At 39.8% G+C, this 23,817-nt stretch overlaps 1 protein-coding gene across 4 annotated transcripts in view; it reads right to left on the bottom strand.

The window, feature by feature from the left end:
- Positions 1–23,817, bottom strand: part of ALKBH8 (alkB homolog 8, tRNA methyltransferase) — a 57,955-nt gene that overhangs the window by 27,743 nt on the left and 6,395 nt on the right. For 3 of the 4 annotated variants that reach the window (XM_058185807.1, XM_058185804.1, XM_058185805.1), the window contains exons 5-8: positions 23,345–23,440; positions 21,023–21,127; positions 20,021–20,091; positions 3,011–3,117 (exon numbers count right to left, since the gene is read on the bottom strand). In XM_058185807.1, the coding sequence (XP_058041790.1) occupies positions 3,011–3,117; positions 20,021–20,091; positions 21,023–21,127; positions 23,345–23,440 (379 nt within the window). The remainder of the gene's footprint in view (positions 1–3,010; positions 3,118–20,020; positions 20,092–21,022; positions 21,128–23,344; positions 23,441–23,817) is intronic. The other variant, XM_058185806.1, reaches the window with a different exon arrangement.

Consider the following 23,817-nt stretch of genomic DNA (forward strand, 5'->3'; position numbering starts at 1 on the left):
TAAAAGTTAAAAAAAAAGCCTCTGATGATCGGCGCGGCTCAGCTGGGATTGTCAGAGGATTTTAAAACCTCTTTGGCTAAAGAGGTTGTAGAAAAAATTCTTTTAAAAGGCTCCTCTAACATCCCAGCTGAGTTGCCTGATCGTCAGAGGCTTTTTTTCTTTTAAAGGCAAAAAAAATGCTTTTAAAAGTTTAAAAAAAAAGTTGGTCACGCCCACTCAGTCACATTACCCCACCACCACCAAGCCTCATCCACAGAACTGGTAGTAACAAATTTTACATTTCACCCCTGGTTCACATGCATATATACACACTGAATAGCATATAACGTATGAACTTAAGAGAGGATCATGAAAAGAAGAAAATCTTGAGAGGACAGTACAAGGATGATGAGGTGCCAGGAAGCAAGCACCAGCAAAAAGCTATTTCCAAACCATTTATTTCGTATTAAAGAAGGCAGGAAAGAAGGAATATTGAATAATACTGAGAGGGTTTAGAATAATCCTGTTTGATAATCAGCTACTGTACCTCAAGGCGGAATCTGCCTCTAAGAACTAGCATGGCCTGGCACGGGCTAGCTTGCACTGAAAAATCCCCAGAATTTCAATCTTCAGGATCATCAGCATTTCATTTCCAACAAGATAAGCCTTCTGCCTATTATTAATGTCTACGCTAAAAACCTGAATTTAGCCTTGTCAAAGGAGCTACAGCAAGGCAAAAAAGTATTATTGGAGAGCAAATAACTTGTGAGCAAAGCAAAACCAAATACACCTATGTACACATTTCATAAATGTCAGAAGCATTATCTTTGCTTTTTGCAAAATGGGTATTAAACAGGAGTGAAATGCTCCCGGTTCGGACTGGATCAACCGATCCGGTAACGATGGCGGCAGGTGGTTCGGCGAACTGGTAGCAAAAATTCCTCCTCCCCCCCACCCATGCCCAGCTGAGCCACGTGATCGTCAGAGCCCTTTTTCAGCTGAAGAGGTTGTAAAAATTGCTTTTAAAAGTAAAAAAAAAGATCACAGCTGATCACCCCCCCCACCCTGTTCTACTTACTCCATGCCTCCTTTTGGTGTGCACTGCGTGTGCACACCTAGCATTTGGTGCATGGTGTGCATGCACAGCCAGAGAATCAGTAGTAAACCGGTTCAGATTTCACCACTGGTATTAACTGGCCAAACTGATGAACATTTTATGTGCATTAAGAATAATCCTCGATTCACAACCACAACAGAGTTTGTTAACCAGAATTAACCAGAATTTCTGTTGTTAAGCAAGGTGGTGGTGAAGTGAATTGCACCCATGTTATGACCTTTTTTTGCCATGATTAAGCAAATCACTGCAATTGTTAAGTGAATTACGTGGTCTTTAAGCAAATCTGGCTTTCCTCACTGACTTTGCTTGCTGGAGGTCAGTGGGAAAGGTTGTAAATGATGGGTCACATGATCCCAGAATATTGCAGCCATGCTGGATGACAAAAAACCTATTTTTAACATGTGACTATGGGGATATTGCATTGGTTGGAATTGCAAGGCTAGTTGTAAATCCCATTTTTCAATGTCATTGTAACTTTGAACAGCCACTGAATGAATTGTAAGTCGAGGACTACCTATAGACTAGATTTCAATGAGATTTACTACATTCTAAGTTCATAGATCTTGCCACAAAGTGATTACTTTGCTTTAATTTGACATGATGTATGGAGCAATTAAAAACAAACATGAAGGCCTGATTTTTTGTTAGTTTGCAAATCCCAGCTTGTTTTTAAATGCAGTTTACCAGAATCGTAATGTCTAGCCCTGCTTTTCTGTTCCACTTTTTTCTAGATACAAGCTGACAAAAACAAAGAAACAAACCACAAACCCAAGAACTGATCAAATCATCCATGCTTACTTTTCCCATTTGCAAAGTCTACTTCAAAAACTCCTAGTTCAGTGTTATATATCAATGCAACACAGTCTGCTTTATTCCCCTAGCTCACTATTCTTAAACTGCTGCCTTTAAATGTTGGAATTACAATTCCAGCTAAGCATGACTATTCCCACTAAACTGAGGGAGGCTGCTTTAATTTGATCAGTTTCCTACTCCTTAAGGTTTCCGGGAACTGCTAACATATCCTGCTCTCTTTCTGATGCCCTCTGGAAACCAGGTGTTCTACTGATTAATAGATTCAATTAGGTTGCAGCAAATTCAAATTCAAATCATTCATCGGCCATAAAGCTTTGCAGATGATTAAAGTCACAACCTCACAGAGTTAATGTGAAAATGAAATGTACATCTGAGGAAGCTCCTTGGAGAAAGGGTAGGGTTAAGAAATGTCATCCATCTTAAATACCTGCAGCTTCACCCAAGTGGGATCACTGTTTGTTTTCTTCCTCAATAAACAAGTCCTGTATGAAAACTTTTAATTCGTTACTTGTCAACTGAACAGAAAACTGAGCTTCATATGTATAAGACCTCTTCCTTCATAATTGCTCATAGTCAATCAAAATTCAGATGATAGGTACCTTAAGGTGGTGCTATGTCTTTTATGCATATTACTAACAGGATAAAAGGGATACAGTGGCTCAGTGGCTAAGACACTGAGCTTGTTGATCGAAAGGTCGGCAGTTCAGCAGTTCAAATCCCTAGTGCCGCATAATGGGGTGTGGTCCCGTTACTTGTCCCAGCTTCTGCCAACCTAATAGTTCGAAAGCATGTAACAAGTAGAAAAATAGGGACCACCTTTGTGGGAAGGTAACAGCATTCCGTGCGCCTTTGGCGTTTAGTCATGATGTCCACATGACCACAGAGACATCTCCAGACAGCGCTGGCTCTGGCTTTGAAACGGAGATGAGCACTGCCTCCTAGAGTCAGGAATGACCAGCACATATATGCGAGGGGAACCTTTACCTTTACCAGGATAAATAGGCTGTTTATGTTATTGACCGCTAATAAAAATAAAGTCTCACTATACTATACACTGCCAATTTTTAATTATTTGACTGCAAGGTAAAAACCAGCACTTACCCATGAGTCCAGAGGTATCTGGATTCTCCAGACATCACTAGCAAACTACGCTGAGGCAGCAACACTGCAACAGTGCGTCCATCAGGATGTTTAAAATCCATAACAATCTGCAGAAAAGGAATGGAATCCATAGTTATTTCTTGTCGTTGAAAGTTGCCAAGATGCGTACTTGCAAGATGCAAGATTTACCATTCAGATCATGTGATGAGAGACACACTAATGCCCTTTCTGCATTTTATCGTAAGTTTAACGGCTCTGAGAGGCACATTGGTATCCACAGGGTCAGGGTTCATGATATCCATGTGCTGGTACAAAAATGATCAAGAACTATTGTCCATGGCCACAGAAATGAGGACCAAATGTAACAGGCTTAAGTTGCAACGGCCTACATTTTATTAAAATTTAAGAAAAAGATTTATGATATATAATCTGTGTAACTGTTTGTTAGGCTGTCAGACTATAATGATGGAATAGTCTTGCGGACATTGTAGGTTCTCCATCATTGAAGGCTTTGAAGAAGAAGAAAGCCATTTCTTGTGGATAGTTTAACTGGTTTCCTGCAGAGGGATAAATTATATTATCCTTGTAGTCAGTGGTGGGATTCAAATAATTTAACAACCGGTTCTCTGCCCTAATGACCAGCTGGGTAGGCGTGGCTTGGTGGTCCATGTGACCATGTGGGTGTGGCTTGGTGGTCCATGTGACCATGTGGGTGTGGCTTGGTGGTCCATGTGACCATGTGGGCATGGCCAATGCAACATCACTCACGTAGATGGGCGTTTCGCCTTAGCTGTTACAAAGTAATAAGGGTTAAGCAGAGAGGCAGTTTCTCTCTGCAGGGCAGTAAAGATTAGGCTAGAAACACCACCAAAATGTTCCTTCCTGCCTTCCTTACAGGATTAGCCCTGTAAAGTGGAAAAAAACAAAATAAGATTTCTTCCAACAACCGGTTCTCTGAACTGCTTAGAAAGTTAACAACCAGTTCTCCCAAATAGGTGCGAACTGGCTGAATCCCACCACTGCTTGTAGTCCTTTCCAGCTTTACAAGCCTACAATTCTAAGCTTTCACAGATGTAAGTGGCCCTGAGATCTTAAGTTGTGTGCTCTTGACCTAAATCTTTTGTATTTTGTTTATTCCCACCCACATCCCCCTTTAAACATTTTTTAAAAATATCTAGTTGAAAATCAGCATTTACAGCTTCTACGTTCATCTTCAAACAACGTCTTCTCCTAATTCATCATAATCATCATCTTGCTTCCACATAGAAAAGTCCTGATCCCATTCTATCAGAGTGTTTACAGTGACTACTATTTTGAGACAACACACACACACACACACATAAACATCAGTGGTGAAATCCAAATATTTTTACTACCGGTTCTGTAGGTGGGGTTTGGTGGGCGTGGTTTGTGGTGTAGTGGGAATGGCTTGGTGGGCGTGGCAGGGGAAGAATACTGCAAAAACTCCATTCCCACTCCACTCCAGGGGAAGGATACTGCAAAACCCCCATTCCCTCCCCACTCTGGGTCCAGCCAGAGGTGGTATTTGCTGATTCTCTGAACTACTCAAAATTTCTGCTACCGGTTCTCCAGAACCTGTCAGACCTGCTAGATTTCACCCCTGATACACGTGATAAGCAAAATCAGGCAATCAATCTTCTTCAACTCTGAACAGAGAACTACAATGCAGATACATGAGGAGAGAATGATGCCCTCCTCCTTTATATAGACAGCTTCTTAAAGGGCAATGACCCTGCTGACTCATCCTCAGTCTTAAAGGGCTGGTCAGCTTTAATTCATCGTTACCCTGACACATTCACTATTAAAAATCAGATGCCAAAGGGGACAGAGATGACTTTGTTGTGCCTCTTTGTGAATCTTTTTTTGTCCAACCAGAGAACTGCGAATTTCCACTTCTTTGTTTCATTCCCTCACACGTCCATAGTTTCCAAAGAAAAGAAAGAGGCATATTAGATGCCTGGCCCTCTTTTTAATTCATTGAAGGCTCCCAATCAATAGCGCTACTTCTGCCACCACTGCTGAATCAATTCGTCTCATGACAGGTTCCCTCCACGGGAGCTATTTCCAATTACTATTTTTGTTCTTAGCCATTTTCTTTATTCCCAGAGGTGGCGAAGTCAATAAAGATCAAATTTCTACCTTACCCATAATACATCATCAGGGACGGCAGTCAATAATAGTTTTTTTAAAAAAGGGAAAAAAACGGGGAAAAGAGTAAGAAGCTTGATGTGTTGATATCACACAATCCCTTGCTGCCTTTTTTTTTTTTTTTGCAACTAAAAGTAGGGGGAGAAACACATATGAAGTTAATAATATCGCTCTGCAGGGAAAAGCATGACGCTGGAGCCAACGTTTGTGACGAGGGATTCTGATGGATCTTTCAGAGATGCTCAGACAGCTATAAGCCACCACTTTTTTTTTTTTTAATTTACATTTATATCCCGCCCTTCTCCGAAGACTCAGGGCGGCTTACAGTGTATAAGGCAATAGTCTCATTCTATTTGTATATTTACAAAGTCAACTTATTGCCCCCCCCAACAATCTGGGTCCTCATTTTACCTACCTTATAAAGGATGGAAGGCTGAGTCAACCTTGGGCCGGGCTTGAACCTGCAGTAATTGCAGGCTGCTGTGTTCTAATAACAGGCTTCTTTACAGCCTGAGCTAATACGGCCACCACTTGCATTTTGAATGCTGCTCCTGCTGCATGAGACACAGCCCAAATAATGCAAGCAAAGTGTGAGCATCTGTTGGTGTGGGGGGAGAGGGGAAGAAACTTTACAAACAAGAACAGAGGGAGAAAGAGGTATTTTTTAAAAGGTATGAAAGTTGAGCAAGGCTGCTTGCTCAGAGATGAAATTAGATCTGGTGAGCCATAGAAGAGACGGCAGAGAAATAATTGTTGAAGAGGCTATAAAGATGCTATATAAAGTGAGTCATTGTTTAACGATGTTCACAGTCACTGCACTATTAGCACAGGGAACGAGTGATATAAAGCCCTTAAAACGAACATGGAGAAACTTGCAAAAGAAAAATATTTAAATTCTAGGAAACATTGCAACATCCCATCAACCATGGTGGCACAGTGGTTAGAGTGCAGTACTGCAGGCTACTTCTGCTGACTGCCGCCTGCCTGCAATTCGGCAGTTCAAATTTCACCAGGCTCAAGGTTGACTCAGCCTTCCATCCTTCCGAGTTTTGGGTAAAAATGAGGACCCAGATTGTTGGGGGCAAGAGGTTGACTCTGTAAACCGCTTAGAGAGGGCTGTAAAGCACTGCAAAGAGGTTTATAAGGCTAAGTGCTACTGCTATTGCTATCCAGATTGTACTCAAATACTTCTGAACTCCTGCAGCAACAGAATCTATACAAAAGCACAGGAAGACAGTAATGTACTGTAATTTATACAGTAATGTTGAACTGAATTTTTCAAGTGTAGAACTAGAGCCTGATTCTCACCCCCATCCTACACACAATACATTCTTCCTCCCTACATTAACACTGGAAGAAAAAATAAGACTAGGAATAATACCAATGCAGTATAGTAACTGAAGCATTGAACTAGGGCAGTGATGGTTAACCTTATTGGTGCCGAGTGCCCAAAGCACTCGGCACCAAATGAATGCACGCACATGTGCCTGAACCCCCAAAATACAATGCATGCATCACCTGTGCATACACATGCGTCACCCCAAGCATGCGGGGCTCCCGTGCATGCTCCCCATCCTCCTGCGCCCTGTTTTGGCGTCTAGATTGGTAGAGGCTTTCCAGGCCCAAAACGGGGGGCAGGGTGCCACGCAAGCCCCCCCTCGTGCCCCATTTTGGGCCTGGAAAGCCTCCTGCACCAATCTGCAGCCCCATGCATGTGCCCCACCCCCACAGAGTACGTCCCCCGCATGCACCCTGCGCATGCACAGCAGAGACCCGAAGGCCAGTTGGCTGCGGGAGGCGCACATGCTTGCACAGTGGATCTGGGCTGGGGCAACAGCTGGCGTGCTCTCAGAGAGGGCTCTGCGTGCCATCTGTGGCACACATGCCATAGGTTCGCCATCAAGGAACTAGGGATGCCCAGGGTTCAAGTCCATGATAGCCATTAAAGATCACTAGATGACTTTAGGCCAGTTATTCTCTTTCAGCAAAGAAAGTAGAGTAGGAGAATTATATGAACCACTTTAAACTCTGGAAGAAAGGCCAGGAATAAAACTAACAAATAAATTACACTAAATGATGACAAGCTAAATGTAACTTAAATAGTTTTAGTTAAAGTTTAGTTTAGTTAGATCTAATACTCTTTCAAATTTTTTAACTGTTTGGTAGAGTTTTTATAGCATCTGTTCAACCAACTGCAACTTAAAAGGTTTTTAAAAAAAAACTCCACACAATGACAGGTTTAATACAGAAATGCAGGTAGTGACTGCCTCACACAGGAACCGTTCACAATTATGACAGTGATGAAAAAGTAGCTTTGCAACCAACCCTCGTATTTATTATGACTTTTGCAAATATGCAAAGCAACAAAAAACTGAAGTAAGATCATAAGCACAGTCATGGTTTTACTTAGCAAGCACTTCACTTAATGACCATTCCTAAATATGATCATTAAATGAGAACTACACCTGCCTCTGAAATACAGGAGCATATTTTTCCAACCATTTTGAATCAGGAAATATACATAAGCCTTAAAGATAGCTATTAGATAGTTTAAAACACACACAAACTCGGAAAATATGCAAATCTTTTCATTTTCTATCAGCACTTATTATTGCCTTTAGATTGCTCTCAAAATGAGCTAATTATCCAAAAGTTCTCCAATTCTGTTTCATTACCATATCTTAACAACTGTACGTAATCATTTTGTCATAAGGCTATTCCAATTTACATTTTGTCTCAGGTACCAGTGACAAAATCCAGAGAAAGAGCACTTATCATAATGAGCTTAAAATGGAATCAATGGATGGAATCAAATGTATCAACCATAGTCTAATATCTAATATAGATAGTTTCTATAAAGATGTTAAAATCAATAAATAAATTAAATAAATAAATCTGATTTAAAATCAAGCACTACATATTCATCTTGACCAAGAGAAAAATATAAGCCAGGTTATCTTTTCCCGTTAACTTTGTTTTAACTGTTGTGGTAACTCCAGGAAAGGCCTGGGGTTTAAAGTACAAGACTCAGTAGGCCAAAAAAAAAAGTTCTTGAGGGTGTAAGTTCAATACCCAGGAAGACATGATGGTTCTGAGATCCAGCAGAATGAAGTGGAATGGATATGGAACTGGATATGAATTGGGGAGATACAATTTCAAGACTCCATCGGAGTATCTATCTTACAGAGTGATTCTGGGCCTATCACAATCCAACCTGAAAGAGGAAATTTAGCATGCTTGTATTACCTACTTGAACTGTTTCCTTGTGCTCCAAAAGAAAAGGTGGATATAAAAGCAATAAATCACATAATTAGGATTACAAGTTCCAACGCACAATCGAAATGACCTTAGGTAGAAAAAACTAACCAAATGGGTTTCATAGCAACACAGTCATTGTAAGGAATGTTCCATAGTTATGTATTTTGTAAAAATTATCACATTCCTTCTGATTAAGTAATGGTTGGAAGGATAAAATTATTTCTGCCAACGGGATGTAATCCTCCACATGACTTCAACACAGTTTACTATCCATTGTCCAAAACTTCCATTATGCAAGGCTAAGAGCTATTCCTTCTTCCCTTCCCAACCTATTTAGAACGACTTTAGTTTCCCTACCATGCAAAATATTTGTTATTGCAAGCTTATTGCCAAGAACTTTCGGCTCCTGGGGCAGAGAACTTAATGGTGTTCATTGTCTCTTGATCTTTCAGGCTGACTGGTATATCAAGAACTTAATCCCTCTAGGAAAAGTAATGCAGGCCGTGGGCACCTTTTATGATTTCAAGACCAATGATTCACTTAGGCTTCCAGCATAGTCTGGTTTATTAGATTTCACTAACTGCCCATGTTCTGCTCCAGATAAAAGGCTCTCATAGTTGTCTAACTCACTTTATTTCTACAAGCAAGAACTATTTAATGCAGTTTAGTCTCTTTTTTTGGCTGATGTCTTTAACAATACCGGAACACATATTGAGTTGTAAATTAAGCAGAGAGATGGGAAACTTCTCACTTGACCTGATATTTTCAAGGTTTCAATAAATCTGTATAGGAACAGTAACTCCTACCCCTTCCTATCAGCTACTACCTGACTAGAATATAAACCAAAAAGCAACAATAAATCTATTGCTGTTTATAATCTCACAACACTCCCTTGTGATTTATGAAACTGATATTGCTAAACCTCTAGAAATAAGTTTATTTAATTATTATTATAGCTCGGTAAAAAGAACAAATTAAACTTACAATTTTGAAAATCTGAAAAAAGTTTCACACAAAAATGAAACAGACCTCTTGGTTATTATTGTTAAGAGCAGGATTAAAAACAATGTAGAAACTGCAGGGAAGCAGATTTTGATTAAATATTAGATGAATCATAGAATCAGAATGTTAAGCAAGATTATACAGACCACCCAGCCACCTACTCACTGCAAGAATCCCAATTAAAGCATATCCAACATCAATCAGCTTTTGAATGGGAGTTCACCGATTCTTTTGATAATTGATTTTATTTAATAACTACTTAATCCCCATAGCAATGTTTGTTGGTACGTATAACGGAAACAGCTACAAAAAGCTACAAAAGAGAAATAATCCTACCATAGCTCTTGAAATATTAATTAACTACATTGGCAGCAACAATTAGTTCCACCGTCCAATAGATCTTACTATTAGGAAGTTTCCAACAACTTAAGAACTTTATTCTATATCCTGCCTTCCAGGGTAATAAATTAACAGGTCTTGATCTCCTGCATGGCATTCTTTCAGTGCTACCATATTGCTCTTCAGTTGCCTTTTTTCAAGGATAAATATATTAAATTCCATTTTGTCCCTATTCGTAAGACTTCATTTCCACATCCCTTATCATGTTTGAAACAACATGTCTGTTTTTGCTCTTAAAGTATGGTATTGCAATGCAATGCAATGTATGGAGGACCTAGGGGGATAAAGGAAAGAGAAAAGACAAAATCAGATAAGAGTGTCAGGAGCCCCCAGTAACTTAACAGACACAAAAAGAAACATACTTCAAAAGAAATTACTTTTAGTTGTAGGCAACTGCCAAAAGTTTTATCCAAGGAAACTACCCAATCTATGAGTGAATATCTTCATTTTATAAATGTGGATTAAGACAGAAATGTTAATCATGATGTTTTTGGATGCAGAAATAACTTATATGTACAATTTGAGTGGGATAATTGATGGGCTTCTATCCAGAGGGGCAGTTTAAAATACAGATTTAGATTTGGGTAAGAAAGAATGCTCACACACTTTATATCAGAAGCAGAAGGCAGGAGAGCAATTCATTTAAGCAGAATTCCTTGATCAGAAGGTTTGGAAAAGGTTTTTAGAGGCCTTATGAGTCAAACATAAGCCCTGGTCTGCTGCTCCTTGCCAAAGATTCAACAATGGCTAAGGCAAAACCCACAAAGAGGACTATGTAGAAAGTTAGCACCCACCCCTCCCCTAGAAGAATGAAATATTTTGAGAAATATTAAAAAGGCAGAATATTATATTTCTCTTTTTACAGGCAGTCTCACTCTTAATACCCTCCATCTTTCTTAGTAGCCCCCAGCAGATTTCAGCACTTAAGAGATAAAGAGATAGCTAGCTCTATTCATAAGCAAATTCCCTGCAGCAAGGTCTGAACAAAGGTGGGATTAGCCCTCAGCCATACTAGGAATTGCCCAACATCTTTCAGAAAACAAGCTCCTTCACTGCATCATCTCAGTTGCACCACACCCTCCAAACTTCAACCAAACCTGGGACAACCTACAGAGCCAGTTGTGACCCCCTACAACAACCAATAGAATGCATGTTCTTGCAAAGGTAAAGGAAGCTCAAGTGCAAAGCCCAAGAGAAGGTATAAAAATCCCTCACTCTCAACTTCATCTGTTCAGCTACCCAGAATAATACATGCTTGGTGGTTCTGCTTCATCAATAAACCATCTTTCCAATCAGCCTTCATATTTTCAGTATCTTTCTCCCAGCTTGGAACTGAACCAAATGGATATTTCTCCCAACAACTATAAAGGTCCAGCCCAGAAATGAAAGATAAGCAATCTTCCCATGGCAGGGCCTGGGTGTTACACTTTCAAAAACTATATCTAAAGCTCATAGATGAAACAAATTTACAATGACGGATGAGGCCAAACTATTCCGCCTTCTTCAAATTATGGGGATTCTGCAAAGTTTTGTAACCCAAAATAAGAAACACTGAAATAACTCTACTTCTTATTAATACCAACATTGTGTTTTGCTGCTGAAGCTTAGCCATCCAGTTTTTTTAAAATCCAAAAGGTTCATGCAGCTGAACTTTGACTTCTAATTCTTCAGGAAGCGCAGGTCCTGAGAATTGCAGTTTTGACCAAAGAAACGTTTGCTAGAACTAACTAGTCACCAGGGTCTCTCCTTATTACTTTGCTTTATGGTTTTCATGAAGGGTTTCAGATCAATTCCGACACACAGCAGATAGATAAATCTACCTGTACTCAAAATATTTCAAAAAAGTGTCAAAGATATTGTCTCCTCCCATTGTAACCTACTTTCTGGGATCAGAAGGAAAAATTCTTTGCAATACCTCAGGCTTGGGTGGCTGGCGGGGGGAGGGGGGATGAGAAAACAGCTGATAGTAACACGAAACCTGATTGGACCATGTGACTGATTGTTTTGAGAAAGTGATAAACTTTTACTTTTAATTAGGTGAAAAATGTGGGAAGAATCAGAGTCGGTTTTCACCAGCCTATGGCAATATGACATATTTCAATAAACCTATTCTTTGAGGAAATTGCCTGCCTCAGGGTTTTGTTTGCTATGAGTATGTTACATTGATGGGTTTCAAAAAAAATTATTACCGGTTCTGTGGGTGTGGCTTGGTGGGCATGGCATGGCTTGGTGGGCGTGGCTTGGTGGGCATGGCAGGAGAAAGATACTGTAAAATCTCCAGTCCCACCCCACTCCAGGGGAAGGATACTGCAAAATCCCCATTTCCTCTCAATCAGCTGGGACTTGGGAGGCAGAGAATAGATGGGGGCGGGGCCAGTCAGTCAGACCTTTTACTACCAGTTCTCCAAACCATTCAAAATTTCTGCTACTGGTTCTCCAGAACTGGTCAGAATCTGCTGAACCTACCTCTGGTATGTTACTTGCAACCCTGACACACTGTGTTCCACTATAGATATATAGATATATAAGCTCTTTTCTTTTCTCAATTAATACAAGTAAAAGTGATGGCATATTGAAAAACGAGAAAATACAGTAGCAGTTTGAGGTAGAGAAATACTTTCAAGAAAGTAGAACAATTAGATAAATATGCAGATTTGTTGATGGGGTAGTTACACAAATACAGTTAAAGACATACATTTTTTTAAAAAAAATATATGGAACTCTATCATGCAGTAATAGGAATAGCCAGTTTGACAACTGAGATATCAACAAGTTTGCTTTGAATCCAGAGAACAGATTATCAGTGAACTGCAATAATTGGTTGGTTTCTGAATTTTCATCGTTTGAAAGACCAACTGTGCCTCCTGCTGGCATTTTTAATACCACAGCTTCATCTACAGGCAGACTTTGCAACTGAGACTTGCGAGCCTTAAAATAGGCTCCTATAACAAAAGGGGAATGACATCACAGAGTAAATGAAATTACTCCCCGCTTATTGAACTCCTGAGCAGAAACATTACTGATATTGCAACAATTCCTTGCTAAACCACCACAGTTCACCTTGGCAGCTGTTAATTTCTGACAAGCACCAGCAGTCTCATTTCATGCTCCATGTATCAAACTTCCAAAAATAGATAGCCAAAGGGGATTTTGATTAAAATGTATTAAAATAATTTTTGATTTAAAAAAAAAAATTAAATCCCCTTAATTTGCAACAAAACAAAACAAAACAGTTTACACAATGGAAAAGGAATTGTGTATAGAACTTTTGGGACTAAATGGAAGGACAAAGGAATGAAAATCCATTAGAAATAAGATTATAAGGCAGGGGTGTCAAACTCGCGGCCCACCGGCCAGATATGTCACGCTCTGGCCATGCCCACCTCCAGTTTAGCAAAGGGGGGGGCGGAGTTGCGATACGTCACATGACAACATGAAGACACGAGTTTGATGCCCATTATAAGGTACCAGAACTTTCAGTCTTTTATTTAAAGAATAAAGCAAACACAGAAGTAGTGGGGAAAGAGATAATGAAAAACAGATTTAAAATGTCAAATGAAACCAAGGGAAGAAAAGAGGAAGGCCAATTAGATGTTAATTGGTAAAGTATTAGACCAAGCCTGGAGAATTGGTGGGTCATTCAGTTGAAGCTAAAAGAAACTCCCATCAGCTGTACCAAGAGTAAAAAATGTGAGAATCTGGAGGTTAGCAACATCTGCAAGTCACAGATTGCCCATCCATGTTAGAAGTACTTTTAGAAATCACTCTGAGGAACAAAATGGAGGTAACAAATAAAGATAACACTCAGTCAAACACATGTCTTGGATGAAGGGGAGGAGAAATCTCATCATGGTTGCTAGGAAACATTTGATACCCATCTTTACTCTAGAATCCAGTAGTTGCCTAGCAACTGATACCTGCTTTTCTTTTACCCCAGGATAGATCTCAGTCAAAAAGAAGATGCAGTTCCTCATAAAAACCCACCACTAGAGTTAAAGTGACAAGTGTGAACGAGGATGTAGTCAATTATTTTAATATCAATGTCTTTGGAAAACTAGAAATGTTTTCTGCTTTTTTCCCACAACACTGGCAGCAGAAAAGCTTGTAATTAACATATGATGTACGTTCATTATATACAGCTAGCGTCACTAAGGGTAAAGGCGCACATCGGAAAAATGTTACATAAATCCTCCTATTTTTAAGAACGAATCAGAAATATGACAAACAGTGGTGTAGTAAGTGGAGGAGGACAACAGAAATAAATCCAAGGTATGTAAAAGGCAATATTAAGCTATTATATAGCCGGTCAATTAATCTGTGAATATTTATTTAACATTTATTCAGCTTCGAGGTAGGGAGAAAAAGACAAAATGGCTCACCCATTATTGAAATATTTCAAAATGTTACAAGATTAATTTTTTTTTCTTGTTTTAAAAAATGTGCTTCATATTTGGTATTCTGATTTGGGACATGAATAAAAAGTAGACTTTCTAATTATAGCATGCTAAAAGATTCAGTGAATTCAGTCAGTAATGTTGCATTAATCTGAAAGTTTGCTCAATAATTCTGGCCTTGTGAAAAATGTGCAATTGGAGACATGGAGCAATCCATGGATTTCTTACAAACACAGAATACAGTTACTTTCTCACCAAAGTGGTACATATTTATCTACTCACATTTGCATGTTTTTGAACTGCTAGGATGGCAAGAGCTGGGGCAAAAACGGGAGGTCACCCTATTGGGTGGCGCTCAAGTCTCAAACCCATGCTGTCAGCCTTCCAGCTGACATGTTCAGCATCTTTAACCACTGAACCTCTTTACTTTTTATCTACACTATAATAAACACAATAAAAATATATAGCAAAATAAAATTGAAATTCTGGAAGAAAAATACAGTATTTTCATTCTTTTTCTTAGTCTTAATTAATTCTAAAATTCTGTAGCATCGTGGAAAACATTACAGATAAGGAAGAACCCCAGTAACTATATCAATATTTCTCAATCTCAGAAACTTTAAGAAGTTTGGACTTCAACTCCTGCTTGTGGGGGTGGAAAATTATGAGAGTTGAAATCCACCCATCTTGCAGTTCCTAACCAGTTGTCTAACTTTCACTTGGGCATATCCAATGAAAAGAAACCCATTACATTTCTGGGTAATTGATACTATGAATGAATTGTTCTTTGTTGTTGTTGTTAGTCATGAAGTTGGGTCCGACCCATCGCGACCCCATGGACAACGTTCCTCCAGGCCTTCGTTTTCCTTTACCATCCTCTGGAGTCCACGTAAGTTCACGCCGACTGCTTCAATGACTCCTCCAGCTACCTTGTTCTCTGTCGTCCCCTTCTTCTTTTGCCCTCAATCTTTCCCAGCATTAGGCTCTTCTCCAGTGAATCCTTCCTTCTCATTAGGTGACCAAAGTATTTGAGTTTTATCTTCAGGATCTGCCCTTCTAAAGAGTAGTTAGTGTTATCTCCTCTAGGACTGACCGGTTTGATCGCCTTGCAGTCCAAGTCTTCTCCAGCACTATAGTTCAAAGGCCTCAATTCTTTGGCACTCAGCCTTCCTTATGGTCCAACTTTCACAACCATACATTGCAACTGGGAAAAGCATAGCCTTGACTATGCACACTTTTGTTGTTCTTACTATCAGAAAAAAAATTCTATTAACATGCGACCAAGCCTTTTCTAAGGTAAGTAGAACAGCAGGGGGTGGGAAACAGCTATGCCCCACGATTTAGATTTGCTAGAAAGCAGGATTTCCTGCTTTCTAGTGAATATAAATCGCGCGGCACAGCTGATCATCGGAAATACCTGTTCGCCCAAACCAGTAGCTTTTATTAGTTCCAGTTCACCTGAACTGGTCCAAACCAGTAGCATTGTGCCCCTGGTCTGGAGCTATCTTCTGTGGCCAAACAATTAGCAAAACTTAACATTACTTTAACATACCTTTAAAAGTAATTAAAATTAAATGTGGCTAATGTGATTATTCTCAGTCATGAATTATCTTCTGCTGTATTAAAATTAGTTTGATAACATATTTCAGAGGTTTCTAACCACTATGTTCAAGCAAGGTTTTCAGGGGCTTCATATGCTCCAGTCACAGACTTTATGTGATGCTACAGAAAAATATTCCATGCAACTAATATTGAATCTCATCTTCAAAGCCGGTTTCAGAGACTGCTGAGATGAGGTACACACTTTACTCTGAAAACTGTTGAAGGGGCTTTTTTTTTTCATGCAGCCTACATGAGGCAAGCAGGAAACATGCAAGAACTCTTAACCAGCATGTTCTAATCCCTTTACAAAAGATGTCCCACTGAAAATAATTTGGACAAGGGCTGCTCATCACTGACAATCCCAATTCCCTGAGGATAATCATCAACCTGAAATGCCAGAGCAGTCGAGCTAAGAACAGACTGTGGCTTGAAGAAGTTATTTGATTTGACAGGCCAATGAATCTATAAAGGCTTTCCTAAAGGCAAATGGTCTGAAAACCACTAATTTAAAACGGAAGGCTTTTTTAAAATGCTATTCTCTTTCCACCTGCATTGCTTTTGCTGATGGTGCCATAATGACCAGCTAGACAAGTCTAGCTATAATACGCTGTTTTCCTAAAGACTTCTTCAAAGTTATTGAACTACTCTCATGTTCCTTTTCTCTGACATGAGGATAAATGGTGCTTTTTACCACCTTTTAATGGAAGAGCTTTACCATAATAGATGGGAAGTCAGGTTAAGAACCTGAACTGCATCCAAAGCAGATGGATCAACAGTCTAACCTGGTCTAAGGTTCCTTTCTATTCTACTTTGCAGCCAGGGTCCAAAATTAAGGGTTGAATACAGTTTTATGTGATTTTATTTAAACTCAAGTTAAAACTATCTATTACAGGTCAACTTACAACCTATACTTGGGATTTTTTGGATTATTTATTCACTTATTAAATAGATTTATATGCCTCCCCCAACTCATACAGTGGCTCCAGATAGCCCACAACAGTGATGGCTAACCTTTTTGCTGAAAGCACGGGGAGCGGGGATAGGGTTAAACGCATGCGTGCCCACATCCATAATTCAATGCTCTCCCCACCTTTCTCCCGCTTTTGGCATGTGATGGCAAAAAGGTTACCGGTGGGCCTGGTAGGCCTGTTTTTGTAGAACTGTGTGAGCAACTGCATTTTGGACCAATTGAAGCTTCCAGATAATCTTCAAGGGCAGCCCCATGTAAAGCACATTTCAATATAGTTCATTTGGGAGGAGACTAGGCTATGGTGGTCCAGGAATGGGTGTACTGGAGCACAATGCAGGTGAATGCCACCTGCTTCTCAAGTAGGAGTTGAAAGTCCAGCAGAACCTCAAATTATGCACCTGATCCATCTGGGACAATGTAACCCCATCCATAACCAAAGACAGTAATTCTTCAAGAACCAAAGAGCTCCATACCCAAAGCTACTGCGGTCTTATAGGATTCAGTTTTTAAACTGATCAGAGGTGAGTTTCAGCAGGTTCTGACCAGTTCTGGAGAACCGGTAGCAGAAATTTTGACTAGTTCGGAGAACTGGTAGTAAAAATTCTGACTGGCCCTGCCCCCATCTATTCTCTGCCTCCGATGTCCCAGCTGATCGGGAGGGAATAGAGATTTTACAGTATCCTTTCCCTGTCACGCCCACCAAGCCATGCCACACCCACCAAACCACACCCTGGTAGTAAAAACTGGTAGTAAAAATTTTTGAAACCCACCACTGAAACTGATGTTCCCCAGATCTCAACAACCTCCAGACACTGGGAAAGGGCAATCACGTCATCACTTAACTCACCAGAGGTGTATAGCTGAGAATCATTAGCATACTGATGATATCTCACCCAATAGTTTCAGGTGTATATTGAACAGGAACAGAGAGAGCACAAATTCCTATGGAAACCCCCAAAGCAAGGGCCAAGGGCTGGACCTCTTGCTCCCGATCAACACTGACTGGACTGGCCATGGAGAAAGAGGCAAACTAGGACAACACTGTGCCCTTCACTCCCAGCTCCTGAAGCCAAACCATGGTTAATGTTATCAAAAGCCACTGAAAAGACAAATAGATTAAGAAGGGAATAAACCACACACTATCTCAGTCTCATTCCCACCACAGATCATCAAAAAGCATAAGCAATGCCATTTTTGTCCCGTATCAGGGCCTGAAACCCAATGGAAAGGGATCTAGATAATCCATATCCTCCAGGATCCTTTAAAGCTACAATGTGAATTTCTTCTCAACAACCATCCTCAAAAAGGGAAGGTTGGAGACAGGATAAAATGGGACTTGATAGACCTATTCAACTTAAAGTCAATGCTTGGCTGCAGTGTACCTTGTCTTTGTAATAATTCTGATTCTCCTTCTTTTGCACTTCAAGTTTTCTATACATCAATGTCAGCCTACGTAACTGAAGTAGAAAGACAAGAAGCCAAAAGTTTCTGACCCGGGTGAACGAAGATGAAGGAGGAAATACTTCAATGCCAGGAACATTTTATAAATAAAGTATAAAATAGCAGAATAACATAACTTCTCATTTACAAAGGCATAGCTCCCTGCAGGAGCTCTGCTGGCAGCTGAGATACTTCTATGAAATTCTCTTCTTTCATTAAAAATTCAACAGGTAAAGGTAGGATGGCTCCTGGGTGAAGACAAGAGAAAGCAAAATCGTCTTTCCTCCTTTGGCAACTTATTTTTAAGAACAGCAGGACTTTTTTTCCCCTCAGAAATGAGCTGTCAGCAAATATATGAAATAGAAATATATTGCCTCAATAGAATACATAATACATATGGTGGGGCTGCAACTTGTGGAATTCCTAATCTGCTATGGGCCCAAGATATCTTAGCAGCTAAGCTAAGAAAGCTGTATAAGTCTTTGATGTCCTGAAAGCAAATCCAAGAACCGCAATCTGGGTTTGCTCTCTCATTTCAAACTAAGACAATAATGTGCTTACAAAAAAGTTCAAGAAAAGTGCACAATGCCAGTTACTTGATTGTACCCTTCATTGTATGCTGTTCTGGCCTACATCTTACACCCTGCCACTATGTGCTGGGCTGTATCTGAGATCTGTCTATACAGGCTCCCCCTCTGGTTCTGTCTAGTGTGGTAGAACCCTGCTTCTATTGATCTGATGCTTAGTGCCTGTTCCAGTGCTATTATAATCAATGCCTGAGTACTGTCTTTTAGTCCAGTCCTTTCCAGACATTGGTAGGATTTCCAAATATATATTCCATAAATAGAGGGGTGGATGGATACATGGATATGCAGTTAATAATGTACAACATTATAATAGAATAGAATTCTTTATAGAATTCTTTATTGGCCAAGTGTGATTGGACACACAAGGAATTTGTCTTTGGTGCATATGCTTTCAGTGTACATAAGGAGAATAAAATACATTCATCAAGAATAAAAAGATACAACACTTAGTGATAGTCAAGGTTACTAATAAGCTATCAAATCATACTAGGAAACAAAAGCAATATAAATTAAAAAATACGAGCAACATGGTTATAGTAATAAGTGGGAAGAGATAAATACTAGTAAGGAAGAGAAGAACAATAGTAATTCAGTCTTAGTAAATTATTTGACAGTGTTGTGGGAATTAGTTGTTAAGAAGAGTGATGGCATTCGGGGGAAAACTGTCCTTGTGTCTTGTTGTTCTGGTGTGCGTCGTTTTGAGGGTAGAAGTTGGAACAATTTATGTCCAGGATGTGAGGGGTCATCCCACTGAGTTGAAAAAGGGCTAATTTCCATATATGTGGGTATTCAAATCCTATTTTAAAACGCTATTGACCTTAGTAAAAATGATGATGCAATCTTACAGAATAGCTCAATAAACCATGGTTCAATAAGAGGTGTGAAATCATTATCTGTCTTCCCAAACTTGCTCTTTCCAGATGTGCTGAGGCTACAATTTGCAGAAGATACCGCATTGGGGAAGAACGTTCCTGAGTTATTATAAAGACACCTACAGTAAACTATTTCTCTAGTTATCGTGTTCACTCCAGAAAAATCAAGCCTAGAAGAAAATGCCTTTTCAAGAAAAATGTCTTACCTACTGGAAGTACAAGCTCTGCAAAGAACAGGTACAAGATAAAGCAACAAATACAAATTAACATGCTTTCAACTTCTAGAGGAAATATTTAAACGATTTTCAAAAAATTACCTCAGCTCCTAAACTTAGAGATATTATTTCATCTTCGAAAGCAGAATGAGTATCAATATGAGGAGGGATTCCTGTAACATCAAATAAAAACAGACAAATAAAAGAATAAGTGAAATCAATCAGTGTTTCTTCATCCTTAGTCCTACTTTGGTATACTAGTGTAGTACCTAAGATTATACTGCAATTCTCTACAGGTGACATTTATTTGGAAAACAAAGGTACACAAAATGGTGGTCAATAGATTTTATAAAGCAGATACGGATTTCTCGCCCAAACAGGCACATTATTGTATTATTATATGGTCATATGTTTAGTATCCAGTAATGCAGAACATATGCTTATTTTTTTATCCTTTCTTCCTTCTATGGGGTCAAGAACCCTAGATCGGCAGTAATGTGCAGGATTGTAAAAGATATGAAGTCTGATATTTAGCACAGCCTAAAAGTACAGCGTTATAACTGTCCATGCTGGTTGATCTGAACTGATAAAAGGTAACACACCTGTGATCTTATTAATACAGAATACTTGCGTACAGTCATGGGAATGTATCCTTATATCCAGTGGTGAAATCCATTTTTTTTTATTACCGGTTCTGTGGGCGTGGCTTGGTAGGCGTGGTGTGGCTTGGTGGGCATGGCAGGAGACGGATACTGCAAAATTTCCATTCCCACCCCACTCCAGGGGAAGGATTCTGCAAAATCTCTATTCCCTCCCCACTTCTGGGGGAAGGATATTGCTAAATCTCCATTCCCACCCCACTCTGGGTCCAGCCAGAGGTGGTATTTTCCAGTTCTCCGAACTGCTCAAAATTTCCGCTACTGGTTCTCCCAAACTTGTTAGAACCTGCTGGATTTCACCCCTGCTTATATCTAAGAACTGCCAACTTCCCTAAGTCTCCTCACAACCCCACACTGAACATTTCCCCCCAACGCTGGATTTACAATATTTGAAAATCTGATCCTGGAAGATCAGGTGAGGATGATATAGAACCCAGGTACATACCTTGTCCAGGTTCATACTGATTTACAGTGAGTTGATCAGGTTTCTGGTTAATGTATCCCATTTTCAGACATTTTGCAAGAATTGCAGTACAAGAATCCGGGAGACCTGATATTTCAAAACAAAGATAAATTTTTGCCTCTTTTTTGTCCCCTCAGAAATTCTTCATAAGAGAGACTATATAAAATAAATAAATATATAATAATGTTTGAATTGAAAAATAGAATAGATTCCAGTACTATTTGCAGCTTTCTATAATGTGATGGCTCAGTGGTTAAAGACACTGAGCTTGTCAGTTGGAAAGCTGACAGCCCAGGTTTGAGTCCCTAGCACGATGGGATGAGCTCCCATTGTGTGCTCCAGCTCTGCCAACCTAGCAGTTTGAAAGCATGCAAAGGCAAGTAAAAGGTAGCAAGTGTTCTGTGCACCTTTGGTGTGTAGCCATGCTGGCCACATGACTACAGAAACATCTTTGGACAGCGCTGCCTCCCTCGGCTAAGAAACAGAGATGAGCATCGCTTCTTAGAGTCGGATACGACTGGACAGGGGAAACTTTTACCTTTACTTTTATAAACTTAAAGCAGGGGTGAAATGCTCCCGGTTCGGACCGGATCACCCGAGCTGGTAGTGATGGCGGCGGGTGGTTCGGAGAACCAGTAGCAAAAAACCCTGCCCCCTTCCCCCGCCCCAGCTGAGCTGCATGATCATCAGAGGTTTTTGGGTTTTTTTTTACTTTTAAAAGCATTTTTCCTTCGGCCAAAAAAATGCTTTTAAAAGTAAAAAAAAGTGTCTGATGATCACGCAGCTCAGCTGGGATCGTCAGAATCCTTTAAAGGCATTTTTTCTACAACCTCTTCAGCCGAAGAGGTTGTAAAAAAATGATTTTAAAAGGTTCTGCCAATCAGGCAACTCAGCTGGGATCGTTAGAACCCTTTAAAAGCTTTTTTTCCTCTGGCGATCCCAGCTGAGTTGCCTGATCATCACAGCCTTTTAAAAGCATTTTTTTACAACCTCTTCAGCCCAAGAGCTTGTAGAAAACATGCTTTTTAAGGGTTCTGGCAATCAGGCAATTCAGCTGGGATCACCAGAGGAGCCTTTTAAAAGCTTTTTTTTTACAACCTCTTCAGCTGAAGAGGTTGTTAAAAAAAGTTTTTAAAGGGTTCTGACAATCTCAGCTGAGCCACACGATCATCAAAGGCTTTTTTTTTACTTTAAAAGCATTTTTTCAGCTGAAGAAAAATTGCTTTTAAAAGTAAAAAAAAAACCAACCTCTGATGATGGTGCACCTCAGCAGGGGCAGCGGGCAGGGCCAGGGATTTTTGCTACCGGTTCTCCGAACCACCCGCCGCCATTGCTACAGGATCAGGCGATCCGGTCCGAACCGGGAGCATTTCACCCCTGCCCCTGGCCCAGAGAGAGAAATATCTGCCTCTACCTAGGATCAAACGCACAGCCTCCTGATTGTGAGGTGACAGCTCCACCTCTAGGCCACTGCACCACTCCTATCCTCCATGAATTTGTATGATCCCTTGAAATTATGTACTATATAGTATTTCTATTCCATAGCCTAAAGTTTGGTCAAGATTACTTAGATTGACCTCTCTATAAACATATTTAGGCATATCCTCGTTGGTGTAAATGGGAATTGTGTACACAACCCCATTTTTTATATGAATTTAAACCAGGTAGTCCTTGGTTTATGATCAGACTATCCCAGGACTACTTAAAACCCAGATTCAAAATTCCAATGGCCACCCATACATACACACACACACACATAGTCACATGATCACATTGGCAACCGGCCTGCATTTATGGCTAAGTCACAAGACTATGATTTACGATGTTCTTCCAGAGACCAGCATTTACTTTCTGTTTCCAACAAACAATGCCCGTTGTAGACAATGGGTTCACTTAACAACCATAATAGGCCATAAAGTTATGTAGACATGTGGTAACCGCGTTAACAACCAGCACAATTTACAACTGTAATCCAGGGCTCAATTACAGTCACACGTTAAGGTCTATCTGTAAGTTTCATGGTATTGATTTGAATGGTACTGTAAAGAAATGCAGCCACATTTGTATAGGAGTAATGAAATTATTACTCAATTGGCATGAAAATCAGTAATGAAACAAGAGGGGGAATAAGGATATAAATATGAGAAGAACAAAGAAACGAAGCTGATGTAAAGAAGGAATATATGTTTTATGTCAATATACGTTATGTATTGTTGCTCTTTTTTGTTAAAAAGAGAAAGAAAAGAAAATCATTTCACAGAAACAGGAAGACTGATAAAGATCTAATTCTGATTAGATACCCACCTCCGGGTAATGGTCTGTCTTGATCAACATTGTTGTTATCATATCGAAATTCATATCCAAAATGTTTTACCCGCCTATGTTTTAAACACTTCTGAGCTATGAAATAGAAAGAAACAAGAGATTGATAATATAATTGTTAATATAATATTGGTTATGAGCCTGTGTAATCCCATTCTTATGAATCAGTGCTCAATTCAAATCCTGCTTCTGCCATTGTAGTCTCAGGAAGGTCATGCTTTCCTACTTCCAACATCTGCACTGAAACTGAACTGATGCTTTGAACATTTGAAAGCACTACACTGGTGGCAATCATTACTATTATAGTAGTAAGCCCCAAAGTGCAATTTTGTGCTAATTGTACTATCCTTGGAGCTGTATACTCTCAACACTCTTAAGCGTAACCAACAGCTCTTTAGATGTTACTTGCAGTTTCCCCCTCTATTGGGCAGGTGAATTAAGATCATTGGCAGCTA

This window comes from Ahaetulla prasina, chromosome 5, assembly GCF_028640845.1.
Source record: "Ahaetulla prasina isolate Xishuangbanna chromosome 5, ASM2864084v1, whole genome shotgun sequence".
Lineage (NCBI taxonomy): Eukaryota > Metazoa > Chordata > Lepidosauria > Squamata > Colubridae > Ahaetulla > Ahaetulla prasina.